Source organism: Panthera tigris, chromosome D3, assembly GCF_018350195.1.
Source record: "Panthera tigris isolate Pti1 chromosome D3, P.tigris_Pti1_mat1.1, whole genome shotgun sequence".
NCBI classification, from domain to species: Eukaryota; Metazoa; Chordata; class Mammalia; order Carnivora; family Felidae; genus Panthera; species Panthera tigris.
The window spans coordinates 37,077,015-37,091,376 of NC_056671.1; the positions used below are offsets into that span (position 1 = coordinate 37,077,015).

At 38.7% G+C, this 14,362-nt stretch overlaps 1 protein-coding gene across 1 annotated transcript in view; it reads left to right on the forward strand.

Annotated features, from left to right (window-relative positions):
• Nucleotides 1–14,362, forward strand: part of LAMA1 (laminin subunit alpha 1) — a 167,741-nt gene that overhangs the window by 55,242 nt on the left and 98,137 nt on the right. The window contains exons 4-9 of the mRNA XM_042962825.1: nucleotides 2,369–2,611; nucleotides 3,533–3,712; nucleotides 6,225–6,314; nucleotides 9,736–9,853; nucleotides 11,691–11,869; nucleotides 12,550–12,655. Coding sequence (XP_042818759.1) covers nucleotides 2,369–2,611; nucleotides 3,533–3,712; nucleotides 6,225–6,314; nucleotides 9,736–9,853; nucleotides 11,691–11,869; nucleotides 12,550–12,655 — 916 coding nt within the window. The remainder of the gene's footprint in view (nucleotides 1–2,368; nucleotides 2,612–3,532; nucleotides 3,713–6,224; nucleotides 6,315–9,735; nucleotides 9,854–11,690; nucleotides 11,870–12,549; nucleotides 12,656–14,362) is intronic.

Here is a 14,362-nt window from a genome sequence, read left to right on the forward strand (position 1 = left end):
CTCCCAGAGAATGAGTCAGTAGGTGAATGTAAAATTATATGGCTTATGGTGGGTTAACATTAGGAGCTCTTGTGTTCCTGGAACTGGTGAGGGCTAAGATGGAGAAGCTAAAAACAAAAACAAAAAACGCAGAGGCAATAAGACTCAGAATAAACAAATTATAACTTCCTTCCCAAAGCATACACATATGTATATGTACATACGCACAAATATATATACACATAAATGCTATATGTGTGTACACATTTGTATGCGTATATTACATATATATTTTAAAAATAAAAAATATTTCACTTTGGTTTATAAAAATCACCTCTAACTATCTGGGTTACAGGAAATCTGGAGCAAGTAGCAGTTTACACGGAAAAAGGCATTTTTTTGTATTGTTGCTTGCAACCCTAATCTAAGTTTACTAACAGAAGAGTGAATGCTTGCTAAAGAACAAAGGGCATAATATTTTTCCTATGTTTTCCCCAATTCAGAAAACATTCGAAATTTTGTATTCAGTTCATGGGAACTGCATTTTATAGTAAGGCTGTATTTTGGGCATCACGACAGGGCAATGAGGTCTTGTTAAGTGATGAATATCTTCAGGTAAATAGAAAGTTGATGCTGAAAACTTTGGATTCCAGAGGTGATATATGATTGGCATGTTCGACTGTCTGGAGGAGAGTTACAGGAAATGGAATCAGCATCTTTTCTGAAGCTCTGGGGCATGGAATTTATGAGGCACCTTGAGACTCAATACAGGGAAAGATCCCCTAACAGAGAAAGTTGAACTATCTTCAGAGCAAATGAATTTCCTGCCACTGCAGTGTTCCAAGAGAGGCTGGTTGGTGGAGACATGATTCCTTTTTAGTGCTGAATTTGGGGCTACATAGCTACAAGAGCCCCTTCCAAACCCAAGATTTACCTGGCCGGTCTCCTCGTCCGGCCAGTGGTCATCAACATCCCCCTTTCCCCTCTATTCCTCCTCTACACTTTCTAATTTTATTTCCTTTTAAATGAATAGTTTTTAATCTTTCTGAGCAGTTTTTATGCTTACAGAAAAAAGACTGTAAAGTACAGGGTCCCCTATCCCCCTCACTCCTCTACACTGTTATTCAGTCTTGCATTAGTGTAAAGCATTCATTTTAGCTGACGGGCAGATGTGGATATATGGTTATTAATTAAGTCCTTAATTTACATTGTTTCATTCTTTTGTGTTGCACAGTCTATGGATTTTAACACATGTATAATGATATGTGTCTGCAATTACAGTAGCATACAGAGTAGCTTTGCTGCCCTAAAAATCCTCTTGGTCTCCTAGTCATCTGTCCTTGCCCCTAGCCCCTGACAACTACTCATCTTTTTACTGCCTCTGTATTTTTACCTTCTCCAAAACACCACATTTTTGGAATTATATCGTATGTAGCCTTTTCAAATTGGCTCTTCCACTTAGCAACATGCATTTAAGGTTCCTCCATATCTTTTTGTAGTGTGAGAGCTTATTTCTTTTTATCACCGGAGATGTATCACCCTTTGTTTATTCACCAGTGGAAGTTTTCCATTCACTTACGTAAATACCAAGGAGTGCAGTTGCTGGGTTCTATGGTAAGAATATGTTTACTTTTGTAAGAAACTGACAAACTGCATTCCAAAGCGGCCACCATTTTGCATTTCCATCAGCAATTAATGGGACTCCCTGTTGTTCCATGTCTTGTCAGCATTCAGTATTGTTCGTGCTTTGGATTTACGTCATTCAAACGGGCACATGCTTAGTGGACTGACTTTTCCCCCCTCATATGCAGATGTGTTATTTCCAAATTACTATAAGAAGTACACTTAAGGGGTGCCTTGGTGGCTCAGTCAGTTGAGCATCCAACTATTGATTTTGGCTCAGGTCGTGATCTCTTGTTGGATGGAGCCCCGATCAGGCTGTGTGCTGACAGCACGAAGCCTGCTTGGGATCCTCTCTCTCTCTTTTTCTCTGCCCCTCCCGTTTGCAAGTGAGCGTGCGTGCTCTCTCTCTCTCTCAAAAATAAATAAAGAAAGAAATATATTTAGGCTACTATTTATGAAATATAATGTCACTATTATCATCCAGAATCCAGATGGAAAGACACTAGAAACAAGAGCACAAGCACTGATTTAATATTAATACTGTTGATAATAATTATAATAATATAAATTTATTTGTGAGTCCTTTTTGAGTTTATTTGGAAAAGCAATGCCACCAGGAGAACATTCACAAGACATATTTCTGATCAATATTTCTATGCAATTACATTATGAGACGTTGGCGATCATCTAATAGTTCTTTCAAGGGAACTGTTTTTTATAATTGCTACTGATTCTCGTTTGAGATTTCTCAGTGTCTTCGTTTCAGGTCTTTCAAGTTGCCTACGTCATCATCAAAGCTGCTAATGCCCCTCGACCCGGAAACTGGATTTTGGAGCGTTCTCTGGATGGCACCAAGTTCAGCCCCTGGCAGTACTATGCAGTCAGTGACACGGAGTGTTTGACCCGTTACAATATCACTCCAAGACGGGGGCCACCCACTTACAGGGCTGATGATGAAGTGATCTGCACCTCCTACTATTCCAGACTGGTGCCGCTTGAGCACGGAGAGGTACTGTGCCCACCGCAGTGACATGTGGTGTTTCACCAGAACGCTCAAAATAGATCTTAGTTCAGGTTACAGAGATCTGTAACTCTCCAGCTGTGTTTAAGGTATTGACTGGTGTCTGCTGATGATTGATGTCGTAACCCGTACATTTCACTGTATTGATTTCGTCCTTTCCAGGAGAGCCCCTGGTCACTCAGCTGTAACTCAGTAACTCTGTCAGATACTCCTCAGAGCATCTTTTGTGACACCAGCTCAAGAACATTTGTGGAAATATTAAGGAGAGGACTGAAATGCCTCTAAAAGATGTAGTTTCTAGTTTTCTTTGTGGAGTTCTCCTCTTTGGTGGTGTTGAGCGTCAGAGATGGCTCACAAAGTATTTCAGCTCAGTGCTCACCACACCCAGACCGTACACACTTCATTAGAGTCAGAGTGTAATAAAAAACACACCGTTCTTTAGTGGCACCTGGCTTGATGAGATAAAACTACGAACCCCCTCCTGAGCACTCTTCACAGCAGGAACTCGGCAGCAAGCCTGCCTCGTTTCAAGAGCAGAGATTAACAGAGAAACTCTCACTCTCTCACTCTCCCAGTCTGTTCCTGGCACTTAGACTTTGTTTCAGAGAAATCATAGCCTAATGAAACATGTTAAAATACCCTCACCACCCTGGGAGAAGGGGTTCCGTTAAGTCTTCCGGCAATCGCTGAGATGCTGGAATTCATAATGTGAAATTCATTGAAGATGTTTTGTGAGCATGGTAGTTCACAGGTAGTAATTAACGAATGCTGGATTTCTACAAGAATCTAGTTGGTTAGTTTGATTTTAGATAGTATCAGTAAAGATTACATCTTCAGGGTAAACAATCAGGGCTATATTTTTGCATGGTTAAAGTTGACATTTGTTTATTTTGATGTCTTTATATTTAGATTCATACGTCGCTAATCAACGGCAGACCGAGCGCTGATGATCTCTCACCCAAGCTGTTGGAGTTTACTTCTGCACGATATATCCGCCTTCGCTTACAGCGTATCAGAACCCTCAATGCCGATCTTATGACCCTCAGCCACCGAGACCCTAAAGACCTCGATCCTATTGTTACAAGACGAGTAAGTCTATGGCAGGGCTCCTGCCCCTTGTGAAAAGCTTATTTTGTTTAAGAGAAATAGACTTTTCTTTTTGGTTGGCCTTTTCCTCGCAAATTGGCGTTTGTTTTTTTTTTCCTTATTTCACTGAGGATCATTATATATGCTTTGTTTAACGTGCCACCTCTAAGCTGGGGGATGGTTCTGACCTCGTGTCCTCAAGCCCCCTCCCCCATCCCATAATGCCATAATTTAACGAATGTTGTATTTGTTTCTCACATTCTGCTCTGGCTCCACGTGTGGTCTTCAGCAAGATGTTGTTGTTGTTTCCACTTAAAAGGAAATTTTAAAATTTGAGTTATAATTTATATTCAAGGGGAGGTACAGATTTTAAGTTACAGTAAACGTACAAGGTTTGTATGGACAAGCATTTTCAAATCCCTTGGATAAATGAGGAGTGGAATTACTGAGTTACAGGGTAGCTGTGTGTTTAGTATTAAGAAGTTGCTAAGCCTTCTGGAAAGTTGTACCATTTTGCAGACCAGCAACGTGTGAGAGTTCTGTCGCACGACACGCTGTCACAGATGTGGGTTGTCACCCATTTCCACGTCAGCCATTCTGATGTGCATATGGTGGCAGTTCCTTGTGATGTTAATTTGGATTTCCCTGACCACACATGTTGAACAGGTGCTTATTAGTATCTGATCAAATCATTTCGTCCCCTTATTAGGGAGCTATAAAAGACCTTTATATATTTTGTATACCAGTCCTTTGTCAGATGTCTACACTGCAAATATCTTCTCTGTCTGGAGCTTGCTTGTTCACTTTCCCATGACATTTAAGAGGTTTTAATTTTGATGAAGTCGAATTTACCATTTTTAATGTTATGCCTAATGCTTTCTGTGTCCTTTCTGAAAAATAGTTTTTTATTCCGGGTTTGCCAAGATATTACCCTGTGTTCTGTCTAGTAGCTTTATAGTTTTAACTTTTACATCTATTGTCATTTCAAATGAATGTCTGTGTTTGGTGTGAGGTAGAGGTCAAGGCTCTTTGTTTCCCCGCCTATACATACAATTATTCCAGCACCATTTGTTGAAAATACTTTCCTCCATTAAATTGTTTTGGTGCCTTGTTGAAAATTATTTGACTTTACTATTATCTACTTCTATATCTGCACTCCATGCTGGCTTATTGATCTATTTGTCTGTCTTTAGGCTAATAATAAACTTTCTTTCCATAGTTTTTTAGAGTAAGTCTTGAAGTCAGGTACTATAATAGCCCTAGTGAATTATTTTTTAAATATTTTTCGCTATCCTAGGTTGACTGTGTTTCCTTGTAAATTTTGGAATCAGTTTGTTCATTGTTGTCAAAAGAAATCCTGCTAAGATTTTCATTAGGATTTCACTGGTTTCATAGATGAGTTTGGGAAGGGTTTTGGAAGACATTTTGACAATTTTGGATCATCTGATCCGTAAACATGTTATAACTGTCCACTTAGCTAAGTCTTCTGTAGTTCCTCTCGGCAATGTTTTATTATTTGTTTATTTGTACATCTATTATTCAATTTATTCTTAAGAATTACACATTTTTGCATGTTAGTCTTCATAGATGGCTTTCTAAATTTTATTTTCCATTTGTTCATCGCTAGTGTATAGAAATACAGTCCATTTTTATTAATTTTCATATTAAGACATTGCTAAAGTCACATATTATTTCTAGTAGTTTTTTTTTGTTTGTTTGTTTTAGATTTTTTTCCTAAGTACACAATAATATCATCTACAAATAATGAGCGTTGGGTCTTACTGTACACTCTTTACACCTTTGAGTTCCTTTTCCTTGCATTATTGAACTGGCTGGCACCTCCCATAGATGTGGAATGGAAATGGTGAGAACAGATTGTAAGAAGAAACCACCTAATCTTTCACTGCAAGCTCTTGGTTGTTCCTGGATTCCCTTTATTAGGTTGAGGAGATTCTCTTCTACTGGCTTGCCAAGTTTTTTTAATGAATGATGTTAAATTCTGTAACATGCTTTTTGTGAATCTATTTGAAACGATCAAGTGATTTTTTTTCTCCTTTATTCTATTAAGATGGTGATTTAAATTTACTGATTTTTGTGTGTTGAACTAACGTGGCATTTTGGGGGAAAATCCTACTTGGTCATGAGTTATTATGCTTTGTGTGAAGTACTATATTCAGTTATATGGTGCTGTATTCAACGTAGCAATGTTTCTTAGGGTTTTCAGTGGTATGAGTTTTGAATATGACTGCCTGGTATGAGGTGCAGTTACAAGAATTTCTTGGTATAAGAATTTCTTTTAGACACCTTTGGTTTTTGTTGATGAACTCATTTGAACATTATTTGCTTAACTTGAACACAAGGATTCTTTGTACATGAAATATGATTTAAAATGTATATCTAATTATTTTTTTAGGTTACTGATAACAACTGAGCTATTTGTTGGTGAGCCCAACATTTTCTTTTAACTGAAACAGAAGAGGCTTTAATTTTTGTTTGTCGCTTTCGTTTTCCTTAGTATTACTATTCAATCAAAGACATTTCTGTTGGCGGAATGTGTATTTGTTATGGCCATGCCAGTAGCTGCCCATGGGATGAAACTACAAAGGTGAGTTCTAGTATTTTACAGTGTAGTAAAACTTCCAAATAGAAGTTATAGCTATAATATTTGCCTTACTGTATTTTTTATTCAAGTCAGATGTCCAAAGGTGTAAAATCACATGGCAAAAAAAGATTTTTCAGATAATTTAACTGGTTTAATTTTTTTGCACAACTTTATTTCACTTTGTTTGGAGGATATATTTCTTTTTTGCTTGTTTGTTTTCCTACTATGTCCAGCACAAAGCAGTGGTTTTTTTTTCCCATCATGATGAGTGTACTCTTTATTCTCTTTCAATTATTTCACCCATCCTCTTATACCCCACCCACCTCCCCTCTGATAACCATCAGTTCATTCTCTGTAATTAAGGGTCTGATTCTTGGTTTGTGTCTCTCTTTTATTCCCTTTGCTTATTTGTTTTGTTTCTGAAATTCTACCTATAAGCGAGATTATATGGTATTTGTCTTCTTCTGGCTGTCTTATTTCACTTAGCATTATACTCTCTAGATCTATCCATGTTGTTGCAAATAGCAAGATTTCATTCTTTTTTATGGCATAATAATATTCCATTACATACATATATATATATATATATATATATATATATATATATATATATGCAATGTGTATATATACACCATATCTTCTTTATTCATTCATCTATCAATAGACACTTGGCTGTTTCCATAGTTTGGCTTTTGTAAATAATGCTGCTATAAACACAGGGGTGCACATGTCCTTTTGAATTAGTGTTTTTGTTTTTGGGGGCTAAATACCCAGTAGTGCAATTACTGGGTCATAGGGTAGTTCTATTTTTAACTTTTCAAGGAAACTCCATACTGTTTTCCACAGTGGCTGCACCAGTTTGCACTCCCACCAACAGTGCAAGAGGGTTCCTTTTTCTCCACATCCTCACAAACACCTGTTGGGTTTTTACAAAATGTTTCTTTATTTTTGAGAGAGAGAAAGAAACAGAGCACAAGGGGCAGAGGGGCAGAGAGAGAGGGAGACACAAAATCTGAAGCAGGCTCCAGGCTCTGAGCTATCAGCACAGAACCCTACACAGGGCTTTAGCTCGTGAACCATGAGATCATGACCTGAGTTGAAGTTGGATGCTTAACCAATTGAGCCACCCAGGCGCCCCATCGCCTGTTGTTACTTGTGTTATTCATTTTAGCCATTCTGACAGGTGTGAGATGATATCTCATTGTAGTTTTGATTTGCATTTCCCTGATGATGAGTGATGTGGAGCATCTTTTCATGTGTCTGTTGGCCATCCGGATTTCTTCTTTGGAAAAATGTCTGTTCATGTTTTCTGCCCATTTTTAAATTGGATTATTTGTTTTTCGGGTGTTAGTGGTATTAGTCTTTATATATTTTGGATACTAACCCTTTATCGCATATGTCATTTGTACATATTTTCTCCCATTCAATAGGTTGCCTTTTAGTTTTGTTGTTTGTTTCCTTCACTGTGCAGAAACTTTATTTTGATTTAGTCCCAATAGTTTATTTTTGCTTTTATTTCCCTTGCCCCAGGAGACATGTCAGAGAAATTACTGCCTGTGCTCTCTTCAAGTATTTTTATGGTTTCAGGCCTCACATTTAGGTCTTTAATCTATTTTGAGTTTATATGTATGGTGTAAGAAAGTGGTCCAGTTTCATTCTTTTGCATGTAGCTTTTTTCGACACAATTTGTTGAAGATACTGTCTTTTTCTTATTGTATATTCATTCCTCCTTTGTCAAAGATTAATTTACCAAATAACTGTGGGTTTATTTCTTGGTTTTTAAGTCTACTCCATTGATCTGTGTGTGTATTTTTCATATCAGTACCATACTGTTTTAATTACTGTCACTTTACAATGTAACTTGAAATCTGGAATTGTGATACCTCCAGCTTTGTTTTTCATTTTCAAGACTGCTTTGGCTGTTTGAGGTCTTGTGTGGTTCCATACAAATTGTAGAATTATTTGTTCTAATTCTATGAAAAATTCTGTTGGTATTTTGATAGGGATTGTGTTAAATCTACCCAAATGTCTTTGGATAGTGTAGACATTTTGATAACTGTTCTTCCAATCCATGAGCATGGAATTTCCTTCCATTATTTTGCATCATCTTGAATTTGTTTCATCAGTATTTTATAGTTTTCAGAGGACAGTTCTTTCACCTCTTTGGTTGAGCTTATTCCTAGATATTTTATTGTTTTTGGTGAAGTTGTAAATGGGATCGTTTTCTTTTTTTAAATGTTTATTTACTTAGAGAGAGAGAGAGAGAGAGAGAGAGAGAGAGAGAGAGAGAAAACACATGAGTGGGGGAGGGGCAGAGAGAGAGGGAGAGAGAATCCCAAGCAGGCTCTACTCTGTCAGTGCAGAGCTCAAAGGAGGACTCGATTCCACGAACCATGAGATTATGATTTGAGCTGAAATCAAGAGTCAGACATTTAACCTGCTGAATCACCCAGGTGCCCCAGTGGGATTGTTTTCTTAATTTCCCTTTTGGCTGCTTCATTATTAGTGTATAGCAATGCAACAGATTTCTGTACATTGATTTTGTATCCTGTGACTTTAATGAATTCATTGATCAGTTCTAGTATTTTTTTGGTGGTGTTTTTAGGGCTTTCCATATACAGTATCAGGTTATCTGCAAATAGTGAGAAATTTACTTCTTCCTTTCCAATTTGGATGCCCTTTATTTATTTTATTTATCTTTTGTTTGGAAGATGTGCTTGTAATTAAGTATTTGCTAGGAATTTTTTTTGTGGTAAAATACACTTAACATACAATTTACCATTTTAACCATTTACAAGCATACAATTCAGTGGCCTTATGAATTTTGAAGCTCTTCTCTCTATAAGACTGTCAAGCAAAAAGCCATCACAGTTATAAATTATGCTTATATTTTTTAGAAGAATGGCTTCCCTCCTCCCATTTTCTCCCTCTTCCATTTTTGTGGTACTAAATTAAGGGAAAATCAAGTTTACCCATGTTAGCATAATACTAAGTGAATAATTTGACACCCTGTCTTCTCTTCAACAACGTATATGAAATGGCTTGTTACACCCTCCCCAACCCCACTCTGTAATTCTCTGACTCTTGAATAGGATTATCCTCTTTTGAGGATGAAAACTATGAAGATCAAGATAATTATTAATAGGAACTTATAAACCCTTAACATCAGTGCATCTTACTCTGAAAACTTTGTGTTCGTGGACCCATTTTATTTTTAGCTTTGTATCCCTCTCGCTTCTGTTTGTCACCAGGCCATGGGTGTACATTTTTCTCTAAAAATCAGATGCCACTATGCTCTGATCTAGCCACATATCCTCTCGTGTACCGTCATGCTACATGTTTGACGGTGGTAAGTTCTTTGTAAAATAAAGTTAAAAATATACAGGTTGATTTTCAGGTGCAGTTCTGTGTTCCCTGTTTCTAGAAGCTGCAGTGTCAGTGTGAACATAACACCTGTGGAGAGAGCTGCAATAGGTGTTGTCCGGGATATCACCAGCAGCCGTGGCGGCCCGGCACCATTTCTTCCGGTAACACGTGTGAAAGTAAGTCCACTGAGGATTGGAAGAATGTCGTTGTTTTCCTTCTTAATATGCTTTATGCTTCTATGCTTAATACGCTTAATATGCTTAATAACTCTATGATGACCTGACATTTGTAATTAGTACATAACCCGTTTCCTTAACTCTTCAAATAGTTCCCAAAGCTACATATTACCTTAATACAACTCAGTGTTAAGGCCTACGTGTATCTTTTGGGATTTGCTGTTTTATCTAAAGTTCCCCTTCCCATATATTAATTTATTCTTTATTAATTTGGGTTTAATTTTTTTAATGTTTATTTATTTTTGAGAAAGAGACAGTGTGAGTGGGGGAGGGGCAGAGAGAGAGAAGGGAACAGAGGATCTAGAGTGGGCTCTGTGCTGAGAGCAGAAAGCCCGATGTGGGACTCAAACTCGTGAACCATGAGATCATGACCTGAGCCGAAGTCAGACTCTTAACTGATGGAGCCACCCAGATGCCCTTAATTTGGGTTTAGTTTTAATTTTAATTTTTATTTTCTTAACGTTTATTTATTTTTGAGACAGAGAGAGACAGAGCATGAACGGCGGAGGGGCAGAGAGAAAGGGAGACACAGAATCGGAAGCAGGCTCCAGGCTCCGAGCCATCAGCCCAGAGCCTGACGCGGGGCTCGAACTCACGGATCGTGAGATCGTGACCTGAGCCGAAGTCGGACGCTTAACCGACTGAGCCACCCAGGCACCCCATTTTGGGTTTAATTTTTAAATAGGCAATTTATTCACACGGTTCCAACATCTACCAATATACACAAATATGTGGTGGAAAGTATTACTTCCACCCCATCTCCAACCTTCCCACTTAAAAAAATTTTTTTAATGTTTATTTATTCTTGAGAGAGAGAGAGAGACAGACAGACAGAGCATGAGCAGGGGAGGGGCAGAGAGAGACACACACACACAGAATTCCAAGCAGGCTCCAGGCTCTGAGCTGTTGGCACAGAGCCTGATGCGGGGCTCGAACTCACGAGCTGTGAGATCGTAACCTGAGCTGAAGTCGGACGCTTAACGGACCGAGCCACCCAGGCGCCCCATCCTTCCCACTTTTTACTATTTCCTACTGTGTTCTTCCTGGAATTTTTATGCAAATAAAGCCTACATCAACATATTCCTACCCCAACCTAGTGTGGACACAGAACCTGACATGCGATGCATGCCATTCTCCACATCGCTTTTCTATTTAACGATACGTGCAATATGAAATGCTGTTCTCATTTATAAATTTTATTTTATTTTAATTCTAGTGTAATTAACGTACAGCGTTATGTTAGTTTCAGGTGTACAATATAGTGATTCACAATTCTACACGTTACTCAGTGCTCATCATGATGAGTGAGCTCTTAATCCCCTTCACCTATTTCACTCATCCCCCCCACCCACCCCCACTCTCGGAACCATCACATTGTTTGCTATCAATGCTGTTTTTAAAAACAGGAACACTGAATTCCATTAAATGGATGCAACGTAATTAAAATAGCTACCTGTCCATGAATAGTTTGGGTGTTACCAGTCTTTTGTTAACACCAATAGTGGTGCAGCAATTAGCCCTATATATGTCATTCGTAAGTGCCAAGTATTTCCGCAGGATACGATCCCGGGAGATAGGGTGAGGGGTCCGGTGGGTGTGCATGTTTATAGTGTTGACAGCTACTTCCATTGTCCTCCATAAGATTTCCCATATCCTATTAAAATGACCTATTCTGGAATTTTAATTTAATTTGCAGTCATGGAAACTTAGGGAGGGAAGGGTTTTCTTTATATAGGACATAATAAATATATGAATTGAGATGTTAAAATTCTCCTAGAGTGTAATTGTCACAATAAAGCCCAAGACTGTTACTATGATGGAAATGTTGCAAATCAGAGGAGAAGCTTGAATACCGCGGGACAGTTCAGAGGAGGCGGGGTGTGCATCAGCTGCCTGCAGAACACCATGGGAATCAACTGTGAAACCTGTATCGATGGATATTACAGACCACACGACGTAAGAGTGTTTCTTCGCCATAGCTGAATTTCGCTGCCTTGTCAAGGTGGAAGAGAGACTTCACCAAGTGTCGTCTTCAGTATTGGAAACTCACTTCCTTTTGGGATGTTTCATTTATATTCTTTTTATGCCAGTAGCGTTTTTCAGACATCAGCTTCCTACTCGATCTGTCCTGTTCTCTTGCTCAGAGTAGGATGGCCACTTGTTATTTAACTTGGATGGGGAGGGGGGGGGTGCTACTGGCTGTGTGATCTTGGTTTTGTAACACTAACTGTGAATGTGGAGTCAGCCAAGAACTATCACAGCTGTATCTTGGCTGTGCCTCCCTGGTTGACTTGATATGCAGCTACGACCTGGCTCCCTGTGGCGGTCTGGTCTGGGTGATGCTCCTGTATGACTGTGAGAGAGAGAGCAGAGCATGGGCAGCCACGTAGCCATGGTCACGGGAAAGGATGACACTCCGCTAATGATACTACCTCCTGTCCCATTACAAAACTGTTTGGGGCTTTCTGGCTTGAGCTCACCTTATTTTCCTGAGACACACCCTCCTTGGGTACACAAAATCATTATGATCGTCACATCTTGAATAAAAAGGCGATCCCTTGTCATTGGTATTGTTATTATTGCTAATATCGCTATTGTTTTCAGTGAGATAATCCAGGACAAACTCTGCCTTTCAGGTATCTCCTTATGATGACAACCCTTGTCGTCCCTGTGACTGTGACCCTTTTGGGTCCCTCAGTTCTGTCTGTATTAAGGATAAGCCTCAATCTGGCTTACACAAAGGTAAGTACTTGATTCGTTTTTGTGCTTGAATTGATTGTGTGTGTGTGTGTGTGTATGTGTGTGTGTGTGTGTGTGAGAGAGAGAGAGAGAGAGAGAGAGAGAGATTTGTACCTGGTGGAACTGTTACCTTTGGATAGCAATTGGATGATATGATCCTCTATCAATTATTCTGTTCACAAAACACTTATGAAGCACTTACCATGTGTCAGGTGATGTTTTTAGAACCCAGGAATATGTACTTGAACATCATGATCAAAATTCCTGCTCACAGGTAGACAAACAAGTACATGCGTAATGTAACTCCAGGTAGGGATGAAGGCTATGGGTATAAAGCAGAATTAGGAATCATGATTGGAGGAGGATGAGGTGTAAAGGGGGCAACGCTGGGTGATGAAATGACATTTGAGCAGATAATTGCGCATTTGATGAGAGAAGAAATAAGGCTCAGTTTAAAGCCAAATGGGAACACAGTAAATAGCAATGCCTCTATTTAGTCCTTAGAAGACACTCACAAGGCTTTTGCATACATCATCTGGCAGAGCAAACAAATTCCCCTGCTAACTTTGCAAATGTCAGTGTTCTTTCTGTTTCAAACACTGGCAAAGGACTTGGGAATACCAGAATCTCCTGAAAAGGTTGCATTTTTCAAAGATTTCTGTGACCTTATCCAATTCTCAGTCACTAGCAGTTAAAATGGCTATCGATCCACAGGGAAGGATGTGCCAACTGTGGGGCCCGAAATGTGGAGGGTAATTTACAGAACTGAATTAATCCCTACATGTGACTGGTGATGGGAACCTAATGCTAATGAGGGTGATGTTGATTGTAGCAACAATTACCCTTGATTGGGCTCATTTTAAAAAATGTATCATTTAAGCATTCAACCATAGCAGAAATTATTTAACGCATTTTATAAGCAAGGAAACTAGCGCAAAGCAGTTAATAAACTTGGCTGAGGTTACACAACTAGAAAGTTTCAAAGCTGGCATTAAAGCAGAGATACTGCTCACTGCCCTTTACCATTTGTCTTGTGCTTTCAAAACAAAACAAAACAAAACAAAACAAAACAAAACAAAACAAAACAAAACGTTGTATTGTGATACACTTCACTAGCATACAATTCACCCATTTAAAGTGTCGGTTTGGTATATTCATGATTACAACCGTCAAGGCAGCCTAATATTAGACCATTTTCATTGCCGTTACCTGTTGGTAATCATTCCCCATTTCCCTCCGCACCCTCCACCACAGCCCTAGGCAACCGCTAATCTACTTTCTCTCTGTAGATTTGCTTATTCTGGACATTTCATATAAATAGAACCATACAATATATGGTCTTTTGAAACTGGCTTCTTAGCATAATGTTTTCAAGGTTTATCCGTGTTGTAGCATCTATCAGTACGTTAGTCCTTTTCTTTTCTGAATACTACTCCATTGCATTTATATACCACATTTTATATATCTATTCATCAGTTGATGAGTATTTCATTTGTTTCCACTTTCTGGTTATTAGGAATAATGCTGCTACAAACATCCCTGTGTAACTTCTTTGTGGATGTATGTTTTCATTTTTCTTAGGTAAAAGGTTAGGAGTGGAATTGCTGGGTCATAGAGTAACTCCCTGCTTAATATTTTGAAGACGTACCGAACTGTTTTCCAAAGTCATGGCACCGTTTTACCTTCTCGCTAGCCTCTGTTTCTCATCTC